This window comes from Pristis pectinata, chromosome 37, assembly GCF_009764475.1.
Source record: "Pristis pectinata isolate sPriPec2 chromosome 37, sPriPec2.1.pri, whole genome shotgun sequence".
NCBI classification, from domain to species: domain Eukaryota; kingdom Metazoa; phylum Chordata; class Chondrichthyes; order Rhinopristiformes; family Pristidae; genus Pristis; species Pristis pectinata.
The window spans coordinates 9731411-9754937 of NC_067440.1; the positions used below are offsets into that span (position 1 = coordinate 9731411).

The following is a 23527-nucleotide window of genomic DNA, read 5'->3' on the forward strand; positions in this document are numbered from 1 at the left end:
GCCTTGCGTGGGTTAACATGGTTTCTCTACAGTTGTTTGGGTGTGCCTGCTGTTGTGTGAAAATGCATGCTTGTCCTGCAAAGAACACAACTGATCCTGATGAAGGGTCTTGACCTGAAACGATGACTGTCCATTTCCTTCCATAGATGCTGCCTGACCCGCAGAGTTCCTCCAGCATCTTGTCTATTGCTCCTGACCTTCTCCAGATCTCTGCGTTCTGGCCGTGAAATCTTCCCTGCTTTTAACCCTTCCACCACTGGTCGCTGTGCCTTTAGCTGCTGAAACCCCCAAAGCTCTGAAATTTCCTCCTGAAACCCTTAAGATACTTTTTATTTATATATTAAAAAAAAAAGAAAACTTGGCTTTTTATTAAGTATCTGCTAGTGTGGCACTCTGCCAGATTTTACCTCCCTGTTACATTGGAGGAAGGCCATTTGGCCCATTGTGTTTATGCTTAACCTTGGAACCCATTATCCTGTAATCTATTCTGTCGAGCATGCCATTCAATGTTTTGTTTTCCCTGCCCTCCTCTCCTCCACCACCACCCCACCCCCCAACCCCCCAAGCGCAATTTGCAATTCTCCTGCACTGGGGCAACTCGTAGTGGCCAGTTTACATTCCAGCACACCCTTGATGTGGGAGGAAACCAGAGTACCCGGAGGTTGGGAAGTTGTCACGGAGAGAACGCAGGCCACCGGAGGTCAGGATTGAACCAGGGTTGGTGCAGCTGAGAGGCAGTAGCTCTACTTGCTTTGCCACCTTGTGTTAGTACTTTGTGTGAAGCCTCTTGGAGTATTATCACTACCCAGGTTCAATCCCGACTTCAGGTGCAGTCTGTTTCCTCTCTGTGTGAATGTGGAACGGTACAGCACTAGAAAAGGCTCTTTGGCCCATCAGATCTGTGCTGACCATGATGCCAATCTAACTTGTCCCATCTGCCTGCACATGATCCACATTCCTCCATTCCCTGCCTGTTTGTGTGTCTGTCTAAATGCCTCTTAAACATTGCTTCTACCACCGAACCTGGCAGCAAATAGGGGAAAAAAAAACCCAGCCCCGCACCTTTCTTTTAAACATTTTCCCTCGCTGGCCTTAAACCTATGCCCTCTAGTTTTTGACATTTCCATCCTGGGCAAAGAGACTGACTATCTACTGTACCTATGCCTCTCATAATTGTATATTCTTCTATCAAGTCACCCCTCGGCCTCTGATGTCTCAGAGAAAACAATCCAAGGTTGTCCAACCTCTCCCTGTAGCTAATACTCTCCAATCCAGGCAGCATCCTGGTGAACCTCTTCTGCACCCTCTCCAAAGCCTCCACATCCTTCCTGTAATGGGGTGACCAGAACTGCACGTGGTTCTCCAAGTGGGGCCCAATTAAGATTTTATAGATCTGCAATGTGACTTCCCAACTTTCATACTCAACACCCTGATCCATGAAGGCAAAAATGTTCTACTTACTTTGCGTTGCCAGTTTCAGGATTGGCAAGCAGCAAAGGAAGCCATTTGGCCCATTGTGTCTGGGCTGGCTCTTTCAGGCTGAAAATCTATCCAGCCTGATTTGGTTCTGGGATGAGGGATTACAGCTTCCAGACTAGATTGGAGAAGCTGGTGATGTTCTCCCTGGAGAGAAGGTGGTTGCCAGGAGAATTGAGAGGCAAATTTGAGGTGAGGGTGATAATGTTTCCATTAGCTGGTGCTATGTGAAGCAGGGTGTCTAGATTTAAGATTGTGGGCAAGTTTGGGGTTGGGGGGGACTATAGGATGTGAGGACAAGCTTTTATACAAATTGAGTGGCGCAGCAGGTAGAGCTGCTGCCTCGGAGCGCCAGAGACCTGGGTTCAATCCTGACCTCTGGCGCTCTGGGTGTGTGTGTGGAGTTTGCGCATTCTCTTGGTGACTGTGTGGGATTCCCCTGGGTGCTCTGGTTTCCTCCCAAAGAAATCCGGGTCAGTGGGTTAATGGGCTGCTGTAAATTGCCCCCTAGGTGTGTAGGGGAGTTGTAGAGCCTGGGGGTAGTTGATGAGGAATGTGGGAGGAATATATAAAGAACCAGGATTAATGTAGGATTAGTGTAAGTAGGTGGTTGATGGTTGGTATGGACTCAAAGGGCCTGTTTCAGTGCTGTATCCCTTGTTGACTCTGCTATTCAGTGGCATAAGCAGAGGTGGTCAATGATTTCAAAGCACAATTAGAAAAGACCTTGAGGAGGAATAAACTTCAAAGTAAGAGGGTAAGATTGGGTCTGGGTGAATCATGCTGTGGAGAATTGGGATAGATTTGTTAGGTTCAATAGTCTCCACCTGTGCTGATATATATATTTGCGGAATCATTATGGTTTTGCACTGTGTCTTTCTCCAGTATTTATCCAGTTCTTTTACTGCCTTCTTTGGATAGCATTTTCCAGATCACAACAACACACTGTTTTTTTGCTTTAAAGAAATGATTCTCCTCATACTTCTGTTCCTAATTGACTACATAGCTTGCTGTAACTAAGAGTCACCCACATCAATGCGAAGGCTAAACTAGATAAAGATGACCAATTCTTGGCCTTGAAGGTTGTTAGTGACCTGGATAATTTTCACAATAATCGGGTGAAGTCAAGGTCAAAGTTGATTTATTGTCATAAGCACAAGTATATGTAAGCTTTACATTGCTCCTGTGCAAACTTGCAGCACTTCACAGGCCTGTCACATCATATAAGCACCATTCAGAAGGAAAAAATAAATTAAACATAAATTATACACAATTTTTACAAGAAAAAGCACGATTAGAAAAAAAAACAGGTCCATTTTAATGCAAAGTGATCAGAGTGGTCACAGTGTTGCTAAACTGTAATGGTGATTAAGGTTTTGCTGGTTGGTTCAAGAACCGAATGGTTGAAGGGAAGTCGCTGCTCCTGAACTTGGTGGTGTGGGACTTCAGGCTTCTGTACCTCCTGCCCGATGGTAGCTGCGAGAAGATGGTGGGGTCTTTGATGGTGGATGCTGCCTTCTTGAGGTAGAGCCTCCTGTAGATATTACAGATGGTGGGGAGCGATATGCCTGTGATGCATTAGACAGTGTCTTACATTCCTGTGGATGCACATGGTTCTTGTTAATGATTCTGATTTAATTATGTGAATTTAAAATGTCCAAGTTGGGATGGTAGGATTTGAAATTCTGTTTTGGGATCAGTTCTTCATATCTCTGGATACTAGGCTAACAGTTTAACCACCAACTTGCAATTCATTCCACATACTTTTGAAGGCAACTGCAGCTAACAGTCATGTACCATTTAGTGTTGGTGACCAAAGCTAACTTTCTTAAATACCTAATTTTGACTAATTTTTGCTCTGCCTGCTTCATACTGACTTGTGAGAGGCCACATTAGAGTAGGGGGGATGGATATTTTCAAGCCAGAAAATATTTATCCATTCATTCTTATACTTACAGGAGGGGAAGACTTTGCATCCTCCAAGCAAGTCATGATAGGAACAATTAGTTAATGAATTATGCTGAGGGCTATGTTCAGACCAGATGGTACAGACAATCTCTGGTTCTCATCGATCTAAGGTTGTACATCAAATACAGTCTCAATCTTTGCTTCAAGGAGAACAACTTCAACAATAACACTCAACGTCAGCAAGACCAAGGAATTGATTGTGGACTTCAGGAAGGGGAAGTCCGGAGAACACACACCAGTCCTCACTGAGGGGTCAGCGGTGGAAAGGGTGAACAGCTTTAAGTTCCTGGGCAGCAACATCTCAGAAGGCCTATCTGGGCCCAATACATTGATGCAATCATGAAGAAGGCTCGCCAGTGCCTCTACTCCGTTAGGAGATTTGGTATGTCACCAAACACTTGCAAATTTCTACAGATGGAGAGCATTATGATTGGTTGCATCACTGCCTGGTATGGAGGTTTCAATGTGCAGGAGGCTGCAGAGGGTTGTAGACTCATTCAGCTCCATCATAGGCACAACCCTCACTGCCATCGAGGACATCTTCAAGAGGCGGTGTCTCAAGAAGGTGGCATCCATCACTAAGGACCTTCACCATCCAGGACACGCCCTCTTCTTGTTACTACCATCGGGCAGGAGGTACAGGAGCCTGAAGACCCACACTCAACATTTCAGGAACAGCTTCTTCCCCTCCGCCATCAGATTTCTGAACGGTCCATGAACCCATGAACACCACCTTGTTATTTCCTCCTTTGCACTATTTATTTTTGTAACATAGTAATTTTTACATCTTGCACTGTACTGCCACCACAAAACGACAAATTTCACGACATATGTCAGTGATCATAAACCCGATTCTGATTCTGAACTTCCAAGTTTTCCGGTGTAACCCTGTAGCTGAGGTCATTGGAAACCATTCCAGTAAATCATTTTTTGCAGCCTTTCCTACCTAAATTTAAATGACCAGGATAGGACACAATGCTCTTGTGCTGTTTAGAGTGGCCTCATAGTTCTAGCAGCCCAGGTTCAGTCCTGACCTCCAGTGCTGTCTGTGTGGAGTTTGCATGTTCCCCCTGTGATCTCTCCAGCTCTTTGACCATGTGCTCACTCAGACTCACTTCCACAGCCACGTGTTGATTCCTCGAACATCTGGTAAACCCCCCTCCTCTCCCCTTTTTCCCCTTCCCCTGCCCTCATGACCTGCCCATCTATTCCCCACCTACATCCCTTTATTCCATGGTCCACTGCCCTCTCCTACCAGATTCCTTCTTCTTCAGCCCTTTGCCTCTTTTACCTATCACCTCTCAGCTTCTTACATCTTCCCCCCCCCCACCCACCCACCTACCTACCTACCTACCTACCTTCCCCCTCTCATCTGAACTCACCTATCACCTGCCTGCGTGTGCTCCTCCCTTTTCCCCTTACACTCTGGCTTCCGCCTTCTTACTTTCCCGTCCTGATGAAGGGTCTCGACCCAAAACATAGACCATTTATTTCTCTTCCTAGATGCTCCCTGACCCGCTGAGTTCCTCCAGCACTTGTTGGGTGTGTTGCTCCCTGTGGCCCTGCTGGTTTCCTCCCACATCCCAAAGATATGCCAATAGGTTCAATTAGTTGTGCTAAATGACCACTTTGTGTAAGTTAATGGCAGGAGGGGAGCTGATGAGCCTGCGTGCAAGAGTTGCAGGAAGTTGGGAATGGGACTACTCCTGTGGGAGCTGAAGTGGGTTGATGGGCCAAGTGGTCCCCTTCTGTGCTGTTATAAAAGATTACACAACCTCTATTTATTAAGCCCAGCGCGTCCCAGGCCAGTTAGCCACTATGTGAATGACGCCATTTGCACCAGCAAAAATCTGAGCCTCTGTCCGCTCCTACTGACCTCCCAGCATCAGATGGCGCTGCAGCTCCTCGCTCACCCACCCACCCACGGAGGCGGGAGCAATCTCTGATTGACGGCGGGACATAGCTAATCAACATCGAATGCTTGGTTGTCAATCATCCAGATGCCGTCTTCCCATTGGGAAGGAGGAAAAGACGTGAGCCCAGTCCAGCTTCGCTTTTATCCAATGAGAGTGAGGTGAAGGCGGAGTTTTATTATTGATTAATATGCAAACTAATCTCAAAATCGAACACGATTGGCGAATGGTTGAAAGCTGACGGCGAACTTCTTTAGTATTTTGGTTTTTATATTTCCAAACTAAACCTTATTTATAATAATATATAGATACAACATAGATATATGACGTGCACTGAATGCGGAGAACAGATGGAAACTAATCCAATGAAAATGATATTGGACATAAGGGGCGTTTCATATGTATTAATAATACCCAATCAAAGCATGGATTTCATAATGACCATCCAATGAGAACGAGCGTGAGTTGGGAGGGTGGGGCTTAGTGGTTGATTGACAGGGGCAAATGAAATGAAAAAGAGCTCCGGCTGCGGGGGGGGGTGTTGATTATTGATTGATGTTTCCTGTGACCAATCGACTCTTCGGGCGATCAGACAAGCGCGAAGGGCGGTGGAGCTTTTGGTGTTTGATTGATGTGGCCTTTAGCCAATCAGACTGCAGACATGTGGGAAAACATCCAATAGCATGGCGGATTTCCGGAAGGAGGCGGGATTGATGTATTTGTTGGCCAATTGAAACGGAGGACGCGGAGAAGCTATCCAATGAGAGCGAAGCAGAGGTTGCTCTGGGAGACGCGGGGAGAGCGGCCTAGCGGAGAGGCTGTGATTCAAGAAGCGCGGGATACAACTGGTGGGGGATCAAGGACCTGGGTATCCGGCTGAGAGTATCACTTGAGTCCGAGGACCTGTGCGGGTGGGGCCTAGTGACCGGCCTTCTGCGGGGAAGCGGCCTGCAACCGATCCCCGGGCTTCAGGGTGGGAGGAGGCCTGGGGTCCCAGGGCATTAAATCGTATTTCAAATTCAAAGGGCGACTAGCTACATTGGGAGATTGCAAGTGGACCCCTGCAGTCGGCTGTCTCTCTGCTAACTGCACTGGTGCAGTATTGCATTGGGGCCACTGGATTTTACTGGGTAGCATTTAACAGAGGTCCCCTGGATCCTTTGCATTGCATTGCCTTCCAGTGCATTGCATTGAGAGCTTTTGCATTGTACTGCATTTGCATTGCACTGGGATCCTGTGCATTGCCTTGAGGTCGGTCCTCTTGCATTGTACTGCATTTGCATTGCACTGGGATCCTGTGCATTGCCTTGAGGTCGGTCCTCTTGCATTGTACTGGATTTGCACTGCACTGGGATCCTGTGCATTGCCTGGAGGTCGGTCCTCTTGCATTGTACTGGATTTGCATCGCACTGGGATCCTGTGCATTTGCCTTGAGGTCGGTCCTCTTGCATTGTACTGGGTTTGTATTGCACTGGGGCCCTGTACATTGTCAACTGCCCCCACCAACACACAGCACATCCAATTCCATACACCCTAGAAGAAATTAAAAAAAATCAGTAGCATTTCAAACATTGCTCAAACAAAAAACTCGTGGAACTTTCAAGTTAAGAATTTTGCCTTCGAGCTTAAAATTCCCATTAGCTGAGGAGAAGGGTTCTACAGCTATACAAGGACTTTGATTTGACGCTGTCTACCTATCTGCCTCGAGGCCTTTGCTTGCTTGCTTGCTGGCCCTCGCCAGTTGTTCTGCCTGACGGGGTCTAGAGAAAGCAGATTGGACCATCAGAATGACCTCTGCATCTACTAAGGTAAGCTGTGTCATTTTTTAAGCCTAACAAGTTCAATAAGATGTTAAGTGTACAATAATGAAGAATAGGATGAGATGCCCACTGTAAAGTCCATTGCTGCTTGCAAAAAATTCATGAACTAGGAGTCATATTTAACGAGCTACAAACCACTCCATCACTCAGATCACTTTACTAAATCGTTATTAAATCCCGACGCAGGGTCTCGACCTGAAACATCGGCTATCCCTTTGCCTCACAGGTGTTGCTTGACCCACTGAGTTCCTCCAGCAGTGTGTTTTCTGCTCTGGATTCCAGCATCAGCCACCTCTTGTGTCTCCTTATTAAATTATTGATTCACAGAATGAGGATGGCATTTGTTGTCCTTCCTTAATTGTCCTTGAACTGAGGAAGAATTTGCAAGGTCAGACTTGGTAAAGACAGCGGTTTCACTTCCCTCCAGAGCAAAATAAATGCAGATGCTGAAAATCTGAAATAAAACTAGAGTATGCTGGATATGCCTTCCGCTTATCGGAAGCGTTAACTCTCGACACTGCTGTGTGATGTGCCAATTATTTCCAACATCCTTTTCTATTCAAGGTTTACATCACTGAAGAACACTTGTGAACCAGGAGGGTGGTTTTGTCGTTACTCTCAGTGAGGCTGGGCAGCATAATGGCGCAGAAGGAAGTGCTTTTGCTTCATTGCTCCCATGACCTGGGTTCAGTCCCAATCTCCAGTTTGCTCTGTGATCGTATGGATTTCCCCCCTAGGTGCTCCACTTTCCTCTCACTTCCCAAAGGTGTGTGGGTTGGTAGGTTAATTAGCTACCGTAAGTTGCCCCGAGTGTGTAGCTGAGTGGTAGAATCTGGGGGGAGATTTGATGGGGATGTCGTTAGAGTCACAGAGCAATACAGCACAGATACAGACCCTTCAGCCCAACCTGTTCATGCCGACCATGGTACCCACACCAGCTAGTCCCAATTTCCTGCGTTCGCCTCATATCCCTACAAGCCCCGCCCATCCATGTACCTATCCAAGTGCTTCTTAAATTATACTGTTGTACCTGCCTCACCCACTTCCTCTGGCAGCTTGTTCCATATACTCACCACACTAAAGTTGCTCCTCAGGTCCCTTTTAAATCTTTCCCCTCTCACCCTAAACCTATGCCCCTGGTTTTGGACTCACCTACCCTGGGGAAAAGACTGTTACCGTCCACCTTATCTCTGCCTCTCATAATCTTAAACACTTCTATAAGGTTGCCTCTCGTTCTCCTACGTTCCAAGGAATAAAGACCTAGCCTGGCCAACCTCTCCCTATAATTCAGGGCCTCTGGTCCTGGCAACATTCTCGTGAATCAAATGTGGGGAGGGTAAAATGGTTTAGGATGGGATTAATGTACGTGGTAGTGTAGTGGTTAGCACAACGCCATTAAGTGCCAGTGACCCAGGTTCAATTACTGCCGCTGTCCGCAAGGAGTTTGTACATTCTCCCCAGGTGCTCCGGTTTCCTCCCACATTCCAAAGATGTGTTGGTGCCGGAAGTGTGGCGACACTTGTGGGCTGCCCACAGAACACTCTATGCAAAAGGTGCATTTCACTGTGTGTTTCAATGTACATGTGACTAATAAAGATATCTTTAAATAAATAGGTGGTTGGTGTGGTCTCGGTGGGCTGATGGACCTTTTTCCATGTTGTATGTCTCTCCATGAATCTCTTCTGGACTGTCTCCATTTCAGTAGACTATGATGATGATATTGCTATCATTTATTGAATATATGTACCCAGAGAGAGAGAGAGCAGTCTTTGCTTGCTTGCAATCAGGCCCTGACTACCTTTTAGCCGTGTACCTGTGGAGAGGGGTGAGGGGTTGCCTTGTCTCCTGACGCTGCACACTGTCAGACCAGATCACCCCTCAACAGAATGCTCACCTTCCTTCTGACCTTGCAGGTGGGCGAGATATTTTCAGCGGCTGGTGCTGCCTTCACCAAGCTGGGAGAGTTGACCATGCAGCTTCACCCGGTGGCGGATTCCTCACCTGCTGGGTAAGTGGATTTCTACGGAAGTCTGCACAAGGCGACATGTTTAAGGATCATTTCCTCCTCCAATTCCTGGCCACCCAGCCACTAAAGTTTGCCCCTGGTACCTTGCAGGCCACCATGCCCTTGGGGTAAGGTCTATCTTCTGTTAACTGAAGTGTGCCACTCACCCCGTAAAGAGGGACAGCGTGGAACCTGTTTAATGACAAGAGCCTTTCCTGCTTTCTGCAGTGACGTCCAGATGTGCTGGGTGGGGTGGTGGGAAGGCTCCTGGCCATGGGAGGTAGTGAATAAGTCAGAGGAGAAGGGGGCGGAAAGAAACTACTCATTTTTGTCATTGTGGCCCTGGTAAACGTTGAGAGATTGGGTCCCCTGTGGTGCGTGACGTACTTGAGACCCTGAACCAATTCACACGATCAAAAGACAAGGGAGCAGAAGTAGGCCATTCGGCCCATTGAGTCTGCTCCGCTACCTCACCATGAGCTAAACTATTCTCCCATCTCGCCCCAATTCCTGGCCTTTTCCCCATGTTCCTTGATACCCTGACTAATTAGATACCTATCAATCTCCGCCTCAAACACCCCCAATGATCGGGCCTCCACAGCTGTATGTGGCAACGAATTCCATAAATCCACGACCCTCTGGCTAAAGAAATTTCTCCTCATTTCTGTTTTAACTGGGTCCCCTCTAATTCTAAGACTGTGCCCTCTAGTCCTGGACTCACCCACCAAGGTAAAAAGCTTAGTCACATCTACTCTGTCCAGTCCTTTCAACATTCGAAATGTTTCGCCACCAACTGTAAGTCAGAATGCTTTCCAGTTGAATGGAAGAGTCCAGTATCACTAGAGGCATTTGAAACCATCCAGGACAAAGCTACCCCCTGACTAGTGCTCCACCCACCATCCTAAACGTTCATTCCCTCTCCTATCAGTGTACCATGGTTGCAGTGTGTACCATGTGAAGATTCCTCTGCAGTCTGCTCTGACGGCCCCACCCAAGGCCACAACCTCTATCAGCAAGAAGGGCGGTGATGCAGCTGGATCCTCACTGCTCCATCGACTTGGGTTTGATTCTGACCTCCACTGCTGTGTGTGTGTAAGGGGGGGGGGGGGGTTGTTTGCACGTTCTCCTTGTGGCCGCGTGGGTTTCCTCCAGGCGTTCTGGATTCCTCCCACGTTCCCAAAAGCATGTGGGTTGTGAGGTTAATTATCGTCTGTAAATTACCCCCGGCGTGTAGTTGTGTGGCAGAATCTGGGGGGAGATGACGGGAGGAATGTGCGGAGAACAAAATGCAGTTTGTGTGGCTGGGTGGTTGATGGTCAGTATGAACTCAATGGGCCGAAGGGCCTTTTTCTGTGTTGTATGACCTTTGACAAGGGGAGCATGTGTAGGGGAACACCATCTCCCTCCAAGTTGTACACCATCCTGACTCTGAATTACAGTATATCTCCTCTCCTTCATCCTGGAACTCCCCCTCCAAAAGCACTGGGAGAGCAACTTCACCACATTGGACTGCAGTGGTTCAACAACCTGACTAACCTCCACCTTCTTATTGGGTGGGCAATAGTTCTTGGCCTTGCCAGCAACACCCACATCAATGGCCTCCTCTAGTTCCTCAGTTCCCTCTGGCCCCATTTTCTGACTTGTAGTTAAGGTAGTTACATGGTAACAGTGCGGTCTGATGAGCGAATACTCAGTGTGATTTGGAAATATTTTTTAAAAATGCATTGGGGGAAGTTAAATATAATAGTCTGACTTAACAGAGAGAACTAAACCCCATTAGAAGGTCAACGTTTCGGGTCAGGACCCTTTTTCAGGACTGAAAAGGGGAAGCCCAATATATAGGAGGGAGAAGCAGAGCAGTGATAGGTGGACAATAGAGGGGAGGCGGGGTGGGCACAAGGTGGTGATAGGTAGATGCAGGTAAGAGATAGACCAAAGGCAGACTGGGTGACCGTTTCGTAGAACGCCTGCGCTCCGTCTGTAACCGCGATCTGCATCTCCCCGTTGCCGGTCACTTCAGCTCCCCCTCCCACTCCATCACTGATATGACAGTCCTTGGCCTCCTCCACTGCCAGGAGAAGTCCAAACGCAAACTGGAGGAACAGCACCTCTTTTTTCCTCATGGGACCTTACAGTCTAACGACATGAACAACAGACTCTCCCATTTTAAGTAACCCAACCTCCCCCCCCGCCCCACCCCCCCCCCCATGCCTCTCCTTTTCTTTGTCTTTCCTTTCCTAGCCTCTCTCTTTTTTCTCCTTGCTTATTTTATTTCTCTCCTCCACTACCCCCCTGGGGCGTCTGCCTCCACACCTGTGACCCAACCCCCAGTGGATCTGCTCTCCCCTCCTCCCCTGCACCTGCCTATCACTATCTCCTGCCTACGTCTGCCTATCACTGTCTCCTGCCTACGTCTCTTCCCTTTTCCTCCACCTCCGGTCCACATCCGGGACCTCAGTCCCACTGTTAATCAGAGTGGTTAGAACATAGAACAATTACAGCACAATTCAGGCCCTTTGGCCCACAAAGCTGTGCCGAACATGTCCCTACCTTAGAAATTACTAGGCTTACCCATAGCCCTCTATTTTACTCAGCTCCATGTACCGATCTAACAGTCTCTTGAAAGACCCTATCGTATCCGCCTCCACCACCGCTGCCGGCAGCCCATTCCATGCACTGACCACTCTCTGAGTAAAAAAACTTACCCCTGACATCTCTATACCTACTCCCCAGCACCTTAAACCTATGTCCTCTTGTGGCCACCAATTCAGCCCTGGGGAAAAGCCTCTGACTATCTACCCTATCAATACCTCTCATCATCTTATACACCTCTATCAGGTCCCCCCTCATCCTTCGTCGCTTCAAGGAGAAAAGGCCGAGTTCCCTCAACCTGTTTTCGTAAGGCATGCTCCGCATCCCAGGCAGCATCCTTGTAAATCTCCTCTGCACCCTCTCTATGGCTTCCACATCTTCTCTGTAGTGAGGCGACCAGAACTGAGCACAGTACTCCAAGTGGGGTCTGACCAGGGACCTATATAGCTGAAACAGTACCTCACGGCTCCTAAATTCAATTCCCCGATTGATGAAGGACAATACACCATATGCCTTCTTAACCACAGAGTCAACCTGCATCACCATCGGTTGCTGGCATCGGTATTTGCCTTCTGCCAGTTTATGGATTATCCGCTCAGCAGCCAGGATGCCAGTCTGTGGATGCCGGTCTGTGGAGTCCAGTTCAAGTGTGTGGCTCCCCTGCATAAAATCCCCTCTGCGCTGGTCACTCCAGTTCATCTGTCAGTTGCGAGCTCCCGGTCGCCATCTCCTCTCCAGGACCCTAGTTTCAGCCTCCCACCCAATCCTGACTGCAGGAAACTGCTGCAGTCCCCGATTAGTTGGCGGGAAAAGCAGACCAGCTGACGTGGACGGACGCAGCTGGAGGGTTGACTCTTTGTATAGGCAGCTACACATTAGCTGAAGGGGGAATGAAGGGCTCTGTCAAGGGACATAACTGAAATTGGAGGGACCTTTCCTCTATCTTGAATTGCACTCTGCTCCTGTGTCCAGTGGTGGACAGTGATGGTAATGGGGTAACTCCCGTGGAGTAAGCAAGAATGGAGGAGAAGAAGAGTGGAGTGTGCCAGAGGTGCAGTGGGGAAATGAGAGAGGGATTAGGTGGATCGGTGTAGACTGGTTGGAGGGAAAGGCAAAAGGATTCACCAAAGTAGGAAAGAAAGCAAATATGGGTCTTTATCCAGGATCACTGAGATATGTCGTGAAATTCGATGTCTTGCACTGCACTGCTGCCACAAAACTCTTCCTTCTCCTCCCTTCTTGCTTTACCCTGCCTGCTTCTTTCCACTCTGCACCCTCCCCTCCCCATCTTCCCTCTTGGTCTCCACTTCCCCCTTCTCTCTCACCCACCCTCCCATCTGTTTCCTCTACCCACCCCATCTCCACTCTCCACTCCCTTTAGCGTCTCGCTCCAACCTTCCTCCTCTTCTCCCTTCTCCCTATTCTATTTTCTCTTGGTCTGCCCTATGTTCAAGTGTCATTTTGTAATAGTCTTTCCTCCACCACTATATAACACAGCTTGTTTGTTGGACACACATAAACGTGTGTGTACGTACACACATACAGTGTAGGTATGTCACTGCACTCAGTTCCACTGAACCTTATTCATTGCACAGTACCAATAGATTGCAGAAACAGTTATACCAAAGATCTCCTGAACCTCTCTTTATGTCTATCCTTGTAGACCTTGCAAATTTTTGTAGTACGTCTTCCACTGTTTAAACCTGTAGCAGAATGTAAGGCTTATGGTTGTTTGCTCTTCCAAAAGCTGACCTAACTCTGTGCAGACACAGGAGACTGCGGCTGCTGGAATCTGGAGCAACGCAGAAGGGGCTGGAGGAACTCAGCAGGTCAGGCAGCATCTGTGGAGGGAAATGGACAGTCGACATTTCAGGCTGAGACCCTTCCAGATGAATGGTCTCGACCTGAAACGTCGACTGTCCATTTCTCTCCATAGATGCTGCCTAACTTGCATTCCTCCAGAGCCTTTTGTGTTAAGTCTTTGCGTACTGGTATTGTAGGATGCCCAGAACACTGAGATACTTGGAAAGCCTGGGCTCCCATTTCCATGTGAGCCCAGATTGAGAGTGACTACAAGTTGCTTGTCAGAAGGGAGTCCTGAACTAGATCCTTAGTTTCGAACAGTCAGGAGTGCGTGTGATCAGTAGCGAAATTGTCGTTCCTAAGTCTGGGCATGTTAAAGCTGATTCTGGTCATCCAGCATTTAGTGGGAGGTTGTGAGTTTAAATCACGCTAGACACATCCTAAGCATAACACTCTAGGACGATGTTGGAGGTGCCGTTTTTCGGATGAGACATTATACCTGGATCATGCCATCTCACTCAGGACATTTGGTGCTATTTGTAGGAGGGTTCTACCCAGAGGCAAGGACCTGTATAATTCCTTATCCAAAATCATTAAAAAGCAGGTAACCTGTTTGTTAGCACATTGATTGTGGGATAATTGTCCGCTGTAAATTGCTGCTAGCGTGTAGGTGAGGGGTAGAATCTGGGTGGAGTTGATGGGCATGTGGGGAGAATAAAATGGAATTAGCGTGGATGGGTGCTTGATGGTTAGTGCAGACTGAGTGGGCCAAATGGCCTGTTTCTGTGCTATACGACTCCACGTAGAGTTTGGATCCCGCGTGGAATTTAATTTCGCACTTCCGGCTCTCCCACATTTTGTTTTCCTTTTTCTCTCTCTCCCCTCGCCAGCGCCAAGTGGACAGACACAGAGATTGAGATGCTGCGCTCGGCTGTAAAGCGCTTCGGAGAGGATTTAAACAAAATCAGCACCGTCATCAAAGACCGCACAGTGTAAGCCCGGGGAGAAGGGGCGGATGTGGAGGGTGATGTCCCGGGGAGAAGGGCCAGGTCTTCCCCTTCACCAAATCCTCGATTAGTAGGCTCCAAATTGAGTGGTTGATGGAGGCAGATACCCTCTTAACATTTAAGAAATAGCTAGATAAGCATTTGAATTACTAAGGCATAAAATGGGGTTGGTATTGATGGTCAACATGGATGTGATGGGCAGAAGGTCCCATTTCTGTACTGCTTTCTCTAAGGAGGTTCCTGGCATCCCGCAAGCCTGTCGCTCTAAGGCAATCTCACAGAGAGCAAACAGCACCATTTTTAATTAAACATTACACAGATAAAAATTGAAACTTTCTTTTATAAGCAGCTGAAGTATGTTGAATAAACTTTAAAATGTATTTTTATTAATCCTTTGCAGTTTGAAATGTTTTTGTAAAATTATTTTTTTTTTAGTCTACAATGTTTGCTAAGCTAATTATGGCTGCTATTCCATTAAGATCTTGCCCAAATGTAAGATTTCAGGGTATTGTACTGCGGGACTAGTTCATGAGCACCTAAAATTCATGTTGATTCAGGTAACTTTCCTTGATTCCATTGGAAAAGACTCCTATATGCATTAAACCACAGGTTAAATCTCAAAGTTGCTGCAAAGTTCGGAGGAATGATTCATGGAATTCACTCCTATACAATCCGTCCTATTGAGTTTCAAATGAATAGGCTTTTAAAACACATTGAGTGGAGCTGTCTAAGAGGAAGTTGTTCCTATACAAAGGAAAATAGAGGGTTAGGAGATGCAGGGATATAGGAGCATATAAAAAGCTAAGCATTCCCATGAGAACAGGCATCAAATTTTTGTTACACAAAACTATATAATTACAGAGAGTACTGATGGTATATAATGGAATACTGTGAGAAGGGCCCTGTCAGTTTGGCAGACTGTTTAAACCATGCGATTTTCTTAAAAGATCAGATGATGGAACCAGATGGAAGATGGTTTGAACAAAAATGTTTTACCTCGGTTAGATATAAAAGCTGTTTGCTGCCTTCAGAACAATTGTGAACAGGCTTGAATATGGTTGCTCCTCAGCAGTGAGTTTTGCATTGAGAGCTGATATGTGTGGGTGTTTAAAGTTAATCCTTTTCCAGTAGTAAGATGGTATTGGTTTATTATTGTCACTTGTACCGAGGTACAGCGAAAAGCTTGTCTTACAAACTGATTGAACAGGTCAATTCGTTACACAGTGCGGTTACATTGAGTTAGTACAGAGTGCATTGATGTAATACAGGTAAAAACAGTAACAGTACAGAATAAAGTGTCACAGCTACAGAGAAAGTGCAGTGCAATAAGGTGCAAGGTCACAACAAGGTAGATCGTGAGGTCCGAGTCCATCTCATTGTATAAGGGAACCATTCAATAGTCTTATCACAGTGGGGCAGAAGCTGTCCTTAAATCTGGTGGTACGTGCGCTCAGGCTCCTGTATCCTCTACCCGATGGAAGAGGAGAGAAGAGGGAATGGAAAGAAGTGCCAAGTGCATTACTGCCTCTTGTTTTTTTGAGTGTTTATCGGAGGAAGACAATAGAGCCTGTAATTGCCAAAGCATCTATTCTTGCTCATTCAGGATAACGGCTAGCTAAAACTTGCTTGTATTTTACGGTATAAACAGTGGTCTGAAATTCTTAATTTTTCATCCACTTCATGCCTCTTGATCATTCCAGAATTTAATCACTCTAGCATTCAGCTGCCTCGATCCCAAGCTCTGGAATTCTCTACCTCAGCTTCCTTTCCTTTGTCCTCTGGCACTCCTTTAAACCAGTCTCTTTTTACGAGCTTTTGGCATCTGTTCTAACAAGTGATTTGGTCTCAATTTAATGGGCGTGCTTTGAGAAGGTGATAACTGGCCTGTTATAGCATAATAGGGAGCCAGTGCAGAAACAGATGACCAAATCCGTGCCAGCGATTTGCGCTAATCCTACTGTCACCTGTTTAATTCTCATATTCCTGTTAACTCCCCCCAGATTCTATCATTTGGTTCGGGAAAGCAACCAACATCATCAAAGACCCCTCCCACCCTGGTCGTTCTCCCGCCTCCCCCTTTCCATTGGGCAGAAGACCCAAAAGCTTAAGACTCTTAGATAGCCACATGAATGATAGAGAAATGCAGGGCTATATGTGGGAGGGAAGGGTTAGATAGATATTAGAGCAGGATAAAATGTCGGCACAACATTGTGGGCTGAAGGGCCTGTACTGTGCTGTTATGTTCTATGTTCTAATACATACCAGCAGGCTCAAGGGCAGCTTCTATCCCACTGTTATAAGACTCTTGAACAGACTTCTTATACAATAAAGATGAACTCCTGCTCAATCTACGTCATAATAGCTCTTTCACTTTTTCTGTCTACCTGCACTGCACTTTCTCTAACTGTAACACCATATTCTGCTATTTTTTTTCCCTTTTGTACTACCTCGATGTACTTGCATATGGAATGACTTGTCAGGATGGTGTGCAAACAAAAGCTTTCCACTGTATATCAGTATATGTGACAACAATAAACCAATTACCAATCTAGGAGCAATTTACAGTGGCCAATTACCCTACCAGTCTGCACATCTCTGGGACATGGGAGAGAACCTGAGCACCCAGGGGAAACCCATGCAGCCACAGGGAGAATGTGCAAACTACACACACACACACACACACACACACACACACACACACACACACACACACACACACACACACACACACACACACACACACACACACACACACACACACACACACACAGTGACGGAGGTTGGAATTGAACCGGGGTTTCTGGAGCTGTGAGGCAGCGGCTCTACCAGCCGCACCACTGTGTCTCTGCCTTGAGCTACACCGAAGCCTGTATTGAACTTTAGTTACGTAAGATAAGATATCTTTATTAGTCACATGTACATTGAAACACAGTGAAATACATCTTTTTGCGTAGTGTTCTGGGGGCAGCCCGCAAGTGTCGCCACTCTTCCAGCGCCAACGTAGCATGCCCACAACTTCCTGTATGTCTTTGGAATGTGGGAGGAGACCCACGCAGACACTGGGAGAACGTACAAACTTCTTACAGACAGTGGCTGGAATTGAACCCGGGTCACTGGTGCTGTAAAGCATTACGCTAACCGCTACACTACCGTGCTGAAAGACTGTGCATAGTTCTGGTTGCTGTATTACAAAAAAAAATACCAGGGAGAATGCAAGAAAGGTTTGCGAGGATGATTCAAGACATGTTGGGACAAGGTGAACATGCTAGGGCACTGTGAAAGATGGTAGATGCCCAAATCATGACCTTAAAAGTTCTGAGAGGTTTTGGAGTTGGCAGTTCTGCGTTCCTTATGGGTGGGTGCTAATGATGTAATGTTACTGCTTCCCTCCCCTACCTTAGAGCCCAGATCAAGACCACGGTGAAGAGAAAGGTCTACGAGGACAGCAGCGTACCGCTCCCTTCAGAGTCCCCTAAGAAGGCGCAGAAGAAGATGGCAGCCACTGGCGTCCCGGCAAACACTACGCCTCCCACGGCGACAGCGGGGGCTGGGACCACGGCCTCCGTAGACTCAACGGCGGCTAAGAAGCAGAAGACATCTGGTACAGTGGTTCAAGTTCATGTTTATTGTTGTCATAGGCACATATTCCCATATGTTACAGGAGCAGAATTAGGCCATTCGGCCCATCGAGTCTGCTCTGCCATTCAATTGTGGCTGATTTTTTTTTCAACCCTGTTCTCCCGCCTTCTCTCCATAACCCTTAACCCCCCCCCCCCCGCCTTTACCAATCAAGAACCTATCAATCTCTGCCTTAAATACACCCAATGACTTGCCCTCTGTGGCAACGAATTCCACAGATTCACCACCCTGTGGCTGAAGAAATTCCTCCTCATCTCAGTTCTAAAGGGACGTCCCTTAATGCCCTCAGATCCTGGACTCTCCTACTAATGGAAACATCCTTTCCACGTCCACTCTATCCAGGCCTTTCCGTATTCAGCAGGTTACACAGGGTATAAATGGCATGAAAATTAGCTTGGCTACTGAAGGGGTGGTGGTGAGATGGGGTCAGACACTGGATTCAAGGGAAACATTTGTCTTATTGAATGTCAATCCTGTTCTATAATTGGGGTTAAATCACTGAATAAATGTGAAATGTTGCAATGTGTGGACTCCTACCCAACCAGTGACCCCAATCTAGAACCTTAGCCTGTCCTTTGTTGCCGGACTGCACAACTGGTTCCAGCCAGCACTGTTTTATATTTCAGATTACCAGCTTCTCTTCATTAGAACATAGAACAGTACAGCACAGGAACAGGCCCTTCAGCCCACAATGTTGTGCCGAATTAGTTATTAAATGAAAACTAAACAAATCACTTCTGCTTACACAAGGTCCCTATCCCCCTATTCTCTGCACATTCATGTGCCTATCTAAAGGTCTCTTCAATGCCTCTATCGTATCTGCCTCCACCACCACCCCTGGCAGCACATTCCAGGCAACCACCACTCTGTGCTTTTGAAAGAAAATTTGCCTCACACATCTCCATTGAACTTACCCCACCTCACCTTCAATGCATGGCCTCTAGTATTAGACATTTCGACCCTGGGGAAAAAGATACCGGCTGTCTACTCTCTCTATGCCTCTCATTTTATAAACTTCTATCAGGTCTCCCCTCAGCCTCCGTTGCCCCAGAGAAAGCAACCCAAGTGTGTCCAACCTCTCCTTATAGCTAATATAGATAATATTTTCCAAAAACATATTTAAATTAAGAACAGAAAATGCAGGAAATACTCATCAGGTCAGGTCCTGTCTGTGGGAAGAGGAACAGAGTCATCGTTTCAGGTCGAAGAACTGGGAAGGAGACAAACTCGTTAAGGGATGGTGTTGGAGAGGGGATGTCTCTGATAGGGTAAAGCTGGGGTGACCAAGCGATAAGCTGTCAACAAGGTCACTGAGTGAATGGGAGGAGTTGTGCGACTATCGAAGTCTGTATTGAACTTCAGTTCCACAAGATCTGAAGCATTGTGTATAGTTCTGGTTGCTGTATTACAAAAAAGGTACCAGGAAAAAATGCAAAGAAAAACAGGACAGAGAAATCACATTACCTGAAATTGTAGAATTCAATATTGAGTCCAGAAGGTTCAATATTAAGTCTAGAAGATTTTAACATATTATTTAACCTTCTAAAGGTGAAATGTGTAAAAAAAAAAAAATCCAGTCCCTCGCCTTCCATAGAAACTCAGGCATAGGTTTCTTGACCTCCTCCTCCTTCAATCCCTTAATCCTCCAGCCCCCTGACTTGTCCCAAGGAGCAGCTAGATAATCATATGAGAGAGACACAGGGGACTGCAGATGCTGGAATCTGGAGCAACACAAAAGGCACTGGAGGAACTCAGCGGGTCTGGCAGCATCTGTGGAGGGAAATGGACAGTTGGCATTTCGGGTCGAGACCCTTCGTCTGGACCGGAGAAAGGTGTAGACAGTTATGGTGATGGGTGAAGTGGCAAAAAGCCCATGTGGAGACTAAACACCAGCACAGACTGGTCAGGCCAAATGGCCTACCTATCTGCTTCATATTCTAGTAACCCGTTCCTAAATGTTGGGATGTTCGCTGCTTCATCAGGAATTCCCTTATCTCACATGTCACTGAATAAGAATTCCTTCCCCTGGTCTCTGCCCTAAATCTCATATCTTTTGCTTGCTACATCTCCTTGATCTTTGGAAGTGATCTGATTTGATTCCATGCTGTGACATGCCTCAATGATAATAATCTCCCCACTCCACCACCCTGTAATCTCTTCTGTTCTAAGGGCACCTTCTTGGCTTCTCCATGATGTACAATTAAGTGTCTGACTTCTCCTGGGCTGGTACACTGCTCTGAAGTCTTATCAGGAACCTTCCAGTGCTGGAACCCAGTGCAGCACAGAAGGAGTCCATTGGCTCCTCTCAAGTCATGATAACCCTTCTGTAGGAGTTAACCACTTGTGTTCTGATGCGACACTTATTAGTGGGTTACACCAGTTGAAGGACCCTCCCTCAGAGCTGTCAATCTCTAAATTATGAGATGGATTTTTACCAGCTGATCTTGTTGAAAGCAAGATACATTTTGTGTTGAGGTTAATATCATGGACTTGATGCTAGTTTGGTAACTGGCAATTGGCTTATTATCCTCTTATATTTGCAGAGGGATCTTCAATGTAAAATGTTGCCAGGAAAGTCTGATGCTGTATAACAGTGTCTGATAATGATGAGCATGTCTGGCCTATTGTGGTTGAGGGTTGGGGGAGGTAACGGGTACATTGCAGAGAAGTTGATGCTTTCCGCCTGTTCCTGCAGACGTGACACTCAGTGCCCTGAATGACTCCGATGTCAACAGTGACCTGGTGGACATTGAAGGCCTGGGAGAAGGTTCTCCAGCCAAGAAACTCAATTTTGACCAGGGTACGTGTTGCTCTATGTTGAATGAACATCTCCTGTTAGATCTGAGGCCCAGTTTGCCACTATATTTCCCACTAGGAGGTTTTTTCAGTCTATGCTAACTCTCAGTGCATTCCCTTCCATCCCATTTCCCCATTAACCCACTCAGGTGCCCGTCAACATTCCTCCAACAACCACCCCCCTCCCCGCACCCCACTCCGTCCACTGATTCTCCTGCTGGGGCAACTTACTGTAACCAGTGAACCTACCTGCCAGTGCATTTTTGGGGTGTGGGGAGGAAACCAGAGGGCCCAAAGGAAACCCACGCGGAGAACACACTAACTCCAAGCAGGGGTCGGGATCGAACCCGGGTCCCTGGAGCTCTGAGGCAGCAGCACTAATTCTGCCGCACTGTTCCACCCCCTCCCCACTGCACTTGAGTGGACACAAAAGATCCCACGGCCAGTATCGGGGGGGGGGAAATATAAAATGAGGTCATTCTCTCTAGTGTCCAGGGAGAACTATTTACCCCTTGACCAACATCTAGATCATTGTGCCATCCACACACTGGTTTTTGCTTGGCTCCAGTCTGTCTAGTCATTGCATTGGCATCTGCCTGAAATGTAGTTTTGCCGGCCATTAGCTCACCCCTGATATCCACACCTGCATGTTGCAATGCAGAAGTCAGGGACACTCTTTTAAGGTCAGATGCTGGCTAAAGTGATTTATCCAAGTCAAATATATAATATCACGAACAAGCAGTTGTACAGAATGCAGGAAGATGGATTACTGGGGAGCCTAGTTACACAGGTGACGTCTCACCGTTTGAGCAGTGTTTGGGGAAGTGGGGAAGGGAGCGTGGCTCCGGTCACTTTGCTAACCTGCCTTTTGTTTTTGCCCATCTCTGTTTCAGACAGTCTGAGCCTCGATTCCAGTCTCATCATGAGCACCTCAGACATCCCACTCCTGTCTCGCTGAATTACTCCCCTCCCCACCTCCTCTCTGCTCCACCAGCCCCCTCACTCACTGAGGGGAAACCTCCCTCCTCCTGTCAGCCAGGAGGTCGGTCGGCAGCATTCAGCCCAGTGCCAGCAACAACCAGAGCCGAGCTGACGAACTCCCACTGACGCTGTACATCACTCAGTCCCAGGGAGCACCATTGGTGACTGTTTGACCACTGTTCCATTTGGCCATTGCAATGGGATTTTATTTTAGAGGTGTATGCATGGATTTTTCAATTAAAACAAGAACTACTCACAATCTTCAAGGTCAAATTTGTTGTCATGGGCATACATACCCAGGGTATAAATGCCATGAAAATTAGCTTCTTCCAGCAGCAACACAGTACATTTCAAACAGGACAAACTTTAAAGTTTATGTTAACTTAAAGTTTATGTTAACTTAAAGTTTATGTTAACTTAAAGTTTATGTTAACTTAAAGTTTATGTTAACTTAAAGTTTATGTTAACTTAAAGTTTATGTTAACTTAAAGTTTATGTTAACTTAAAGTTTATGTTAACTTAAAGTTTATGTTAACTTAAAGTTTATGTTAACTTAAAGTGGGTAGACGTCAAGTGCATTGGAGTTTCCATACCAGGCTGTGATGCAACCAGAGTGCTTTCCACTACACGTCTTCCTGTTTCTGCCTTGCAGCCCGTCATTTGTCTTGTAGAACCTGGGTGGGGGCGGTATCTAAAACAGAAGGCAAGAGGGAGGAAGTTTAGAGGACATCGGAGAGGAAAGTTTTTCACGCAGAGAGTGGTTGATGTCTGGGATGAGCTACCAGAGGAGGTGGTAGAATCAGATACAATCACAATATTTAAAAGGCGTGCCATCTACAACGTTTGGCTTTATGATCTTTTTTGCTGCTAGGTTTAGGGTTTACAATGAGTGTAACTAATGTGGGAAATACTCAGCAGTCAGGCTGCATCTGAGGGGAGAATAACAGAGTCTGCTTGTACTGCTGGAATCCCAGAAGTAGCAGCACTGAGCAAGGTCGGAGTGTTAACAAACAATCTGCTGGAAGAACTCAGTGGGTCGAGCAGCATCTGTGGGAGGAAAGGAATTGTCGATGTTTCAGGACTGAGCATAGGAGCATTGTGAGCGAAAGGGGTGGATTGGGTGGCAGACCTATTTGCTGTCAAGACCAGGTCACTACAGATGATAAGATTTCCCACCACCTTCAATGTACCATCGCAGCCTTTCACCATCTAATTGATGAAAGTGTTTGAAGATCAAAACTCAACTCTGGCACTAAGCTCCTGGTTTCCTGGGCAGCAGTGGTCCTGTGAGCTTCAAAGGTGTGGACTACCCAAAGCAAGCACTTCAGAACACTGGAGATGTACAATCAATGCTGTCTCTGCAAAATCCATTGGAAGGATATCAAACCAATGTCAATATCCTCTCCCGGGTCATTATCCCCAACATAGAGGCTCTAATTACACTGGCCGGCTCTGACGGGTGTGCCTGATGCCGGACTCCTGAAATGGAAACTATTGCAAACTCCGAAGCTGCAAGAAGACTGAGGA

The 23527-nt window shown here is 46.8% G+C and overlaps 1 protein-coding gene across 5 annotated transcripts; it reads left to right on the top strand.

Moving 5' to 3' along the window:
* Positions 1-6118: 6118 nt before the first annotated feature.
* c37h17orf49 (chromosome 37 C17orf49 homolog) lies at positions 6119-22258 on the top strand. Of its 5 annotated transcripts, none has more exons than XM_052044698.1 (7): positions 6119-6669; positions 6731-7165; positions 9091-9185; positions 14468-14569; positions 17986-18185; positions 20919-21023; positions 21913-22245. In XM_052044698.1, the coding sequence occupies exons 2-7, from the start codon at positions 7145-7147 to the stop codon at positions 21975-21977; spliced, it is 588 nt and encodes a 195-aa protein (XP_051900658.1). In that variant the 5' UTR covers positions 6119-6669; positions 6731-7144; the 3' UTR covers positions 21978-22245. The 5 variants fall into 5 exon arrangements, with proteins under 5 accessions (XP_051900658.1, XP_051900657.1, XP_051900659.1 ...); XM_052044697.1 differs by having other exon boundaries at positions 6119-6608; positions 6670-7165; XM_052044699.1 differs by having other exon boundaries at positions 6119-6608.
* The last annotated feature ends 1269 nt before the right edge of the window (positions 22259-23527 follow it).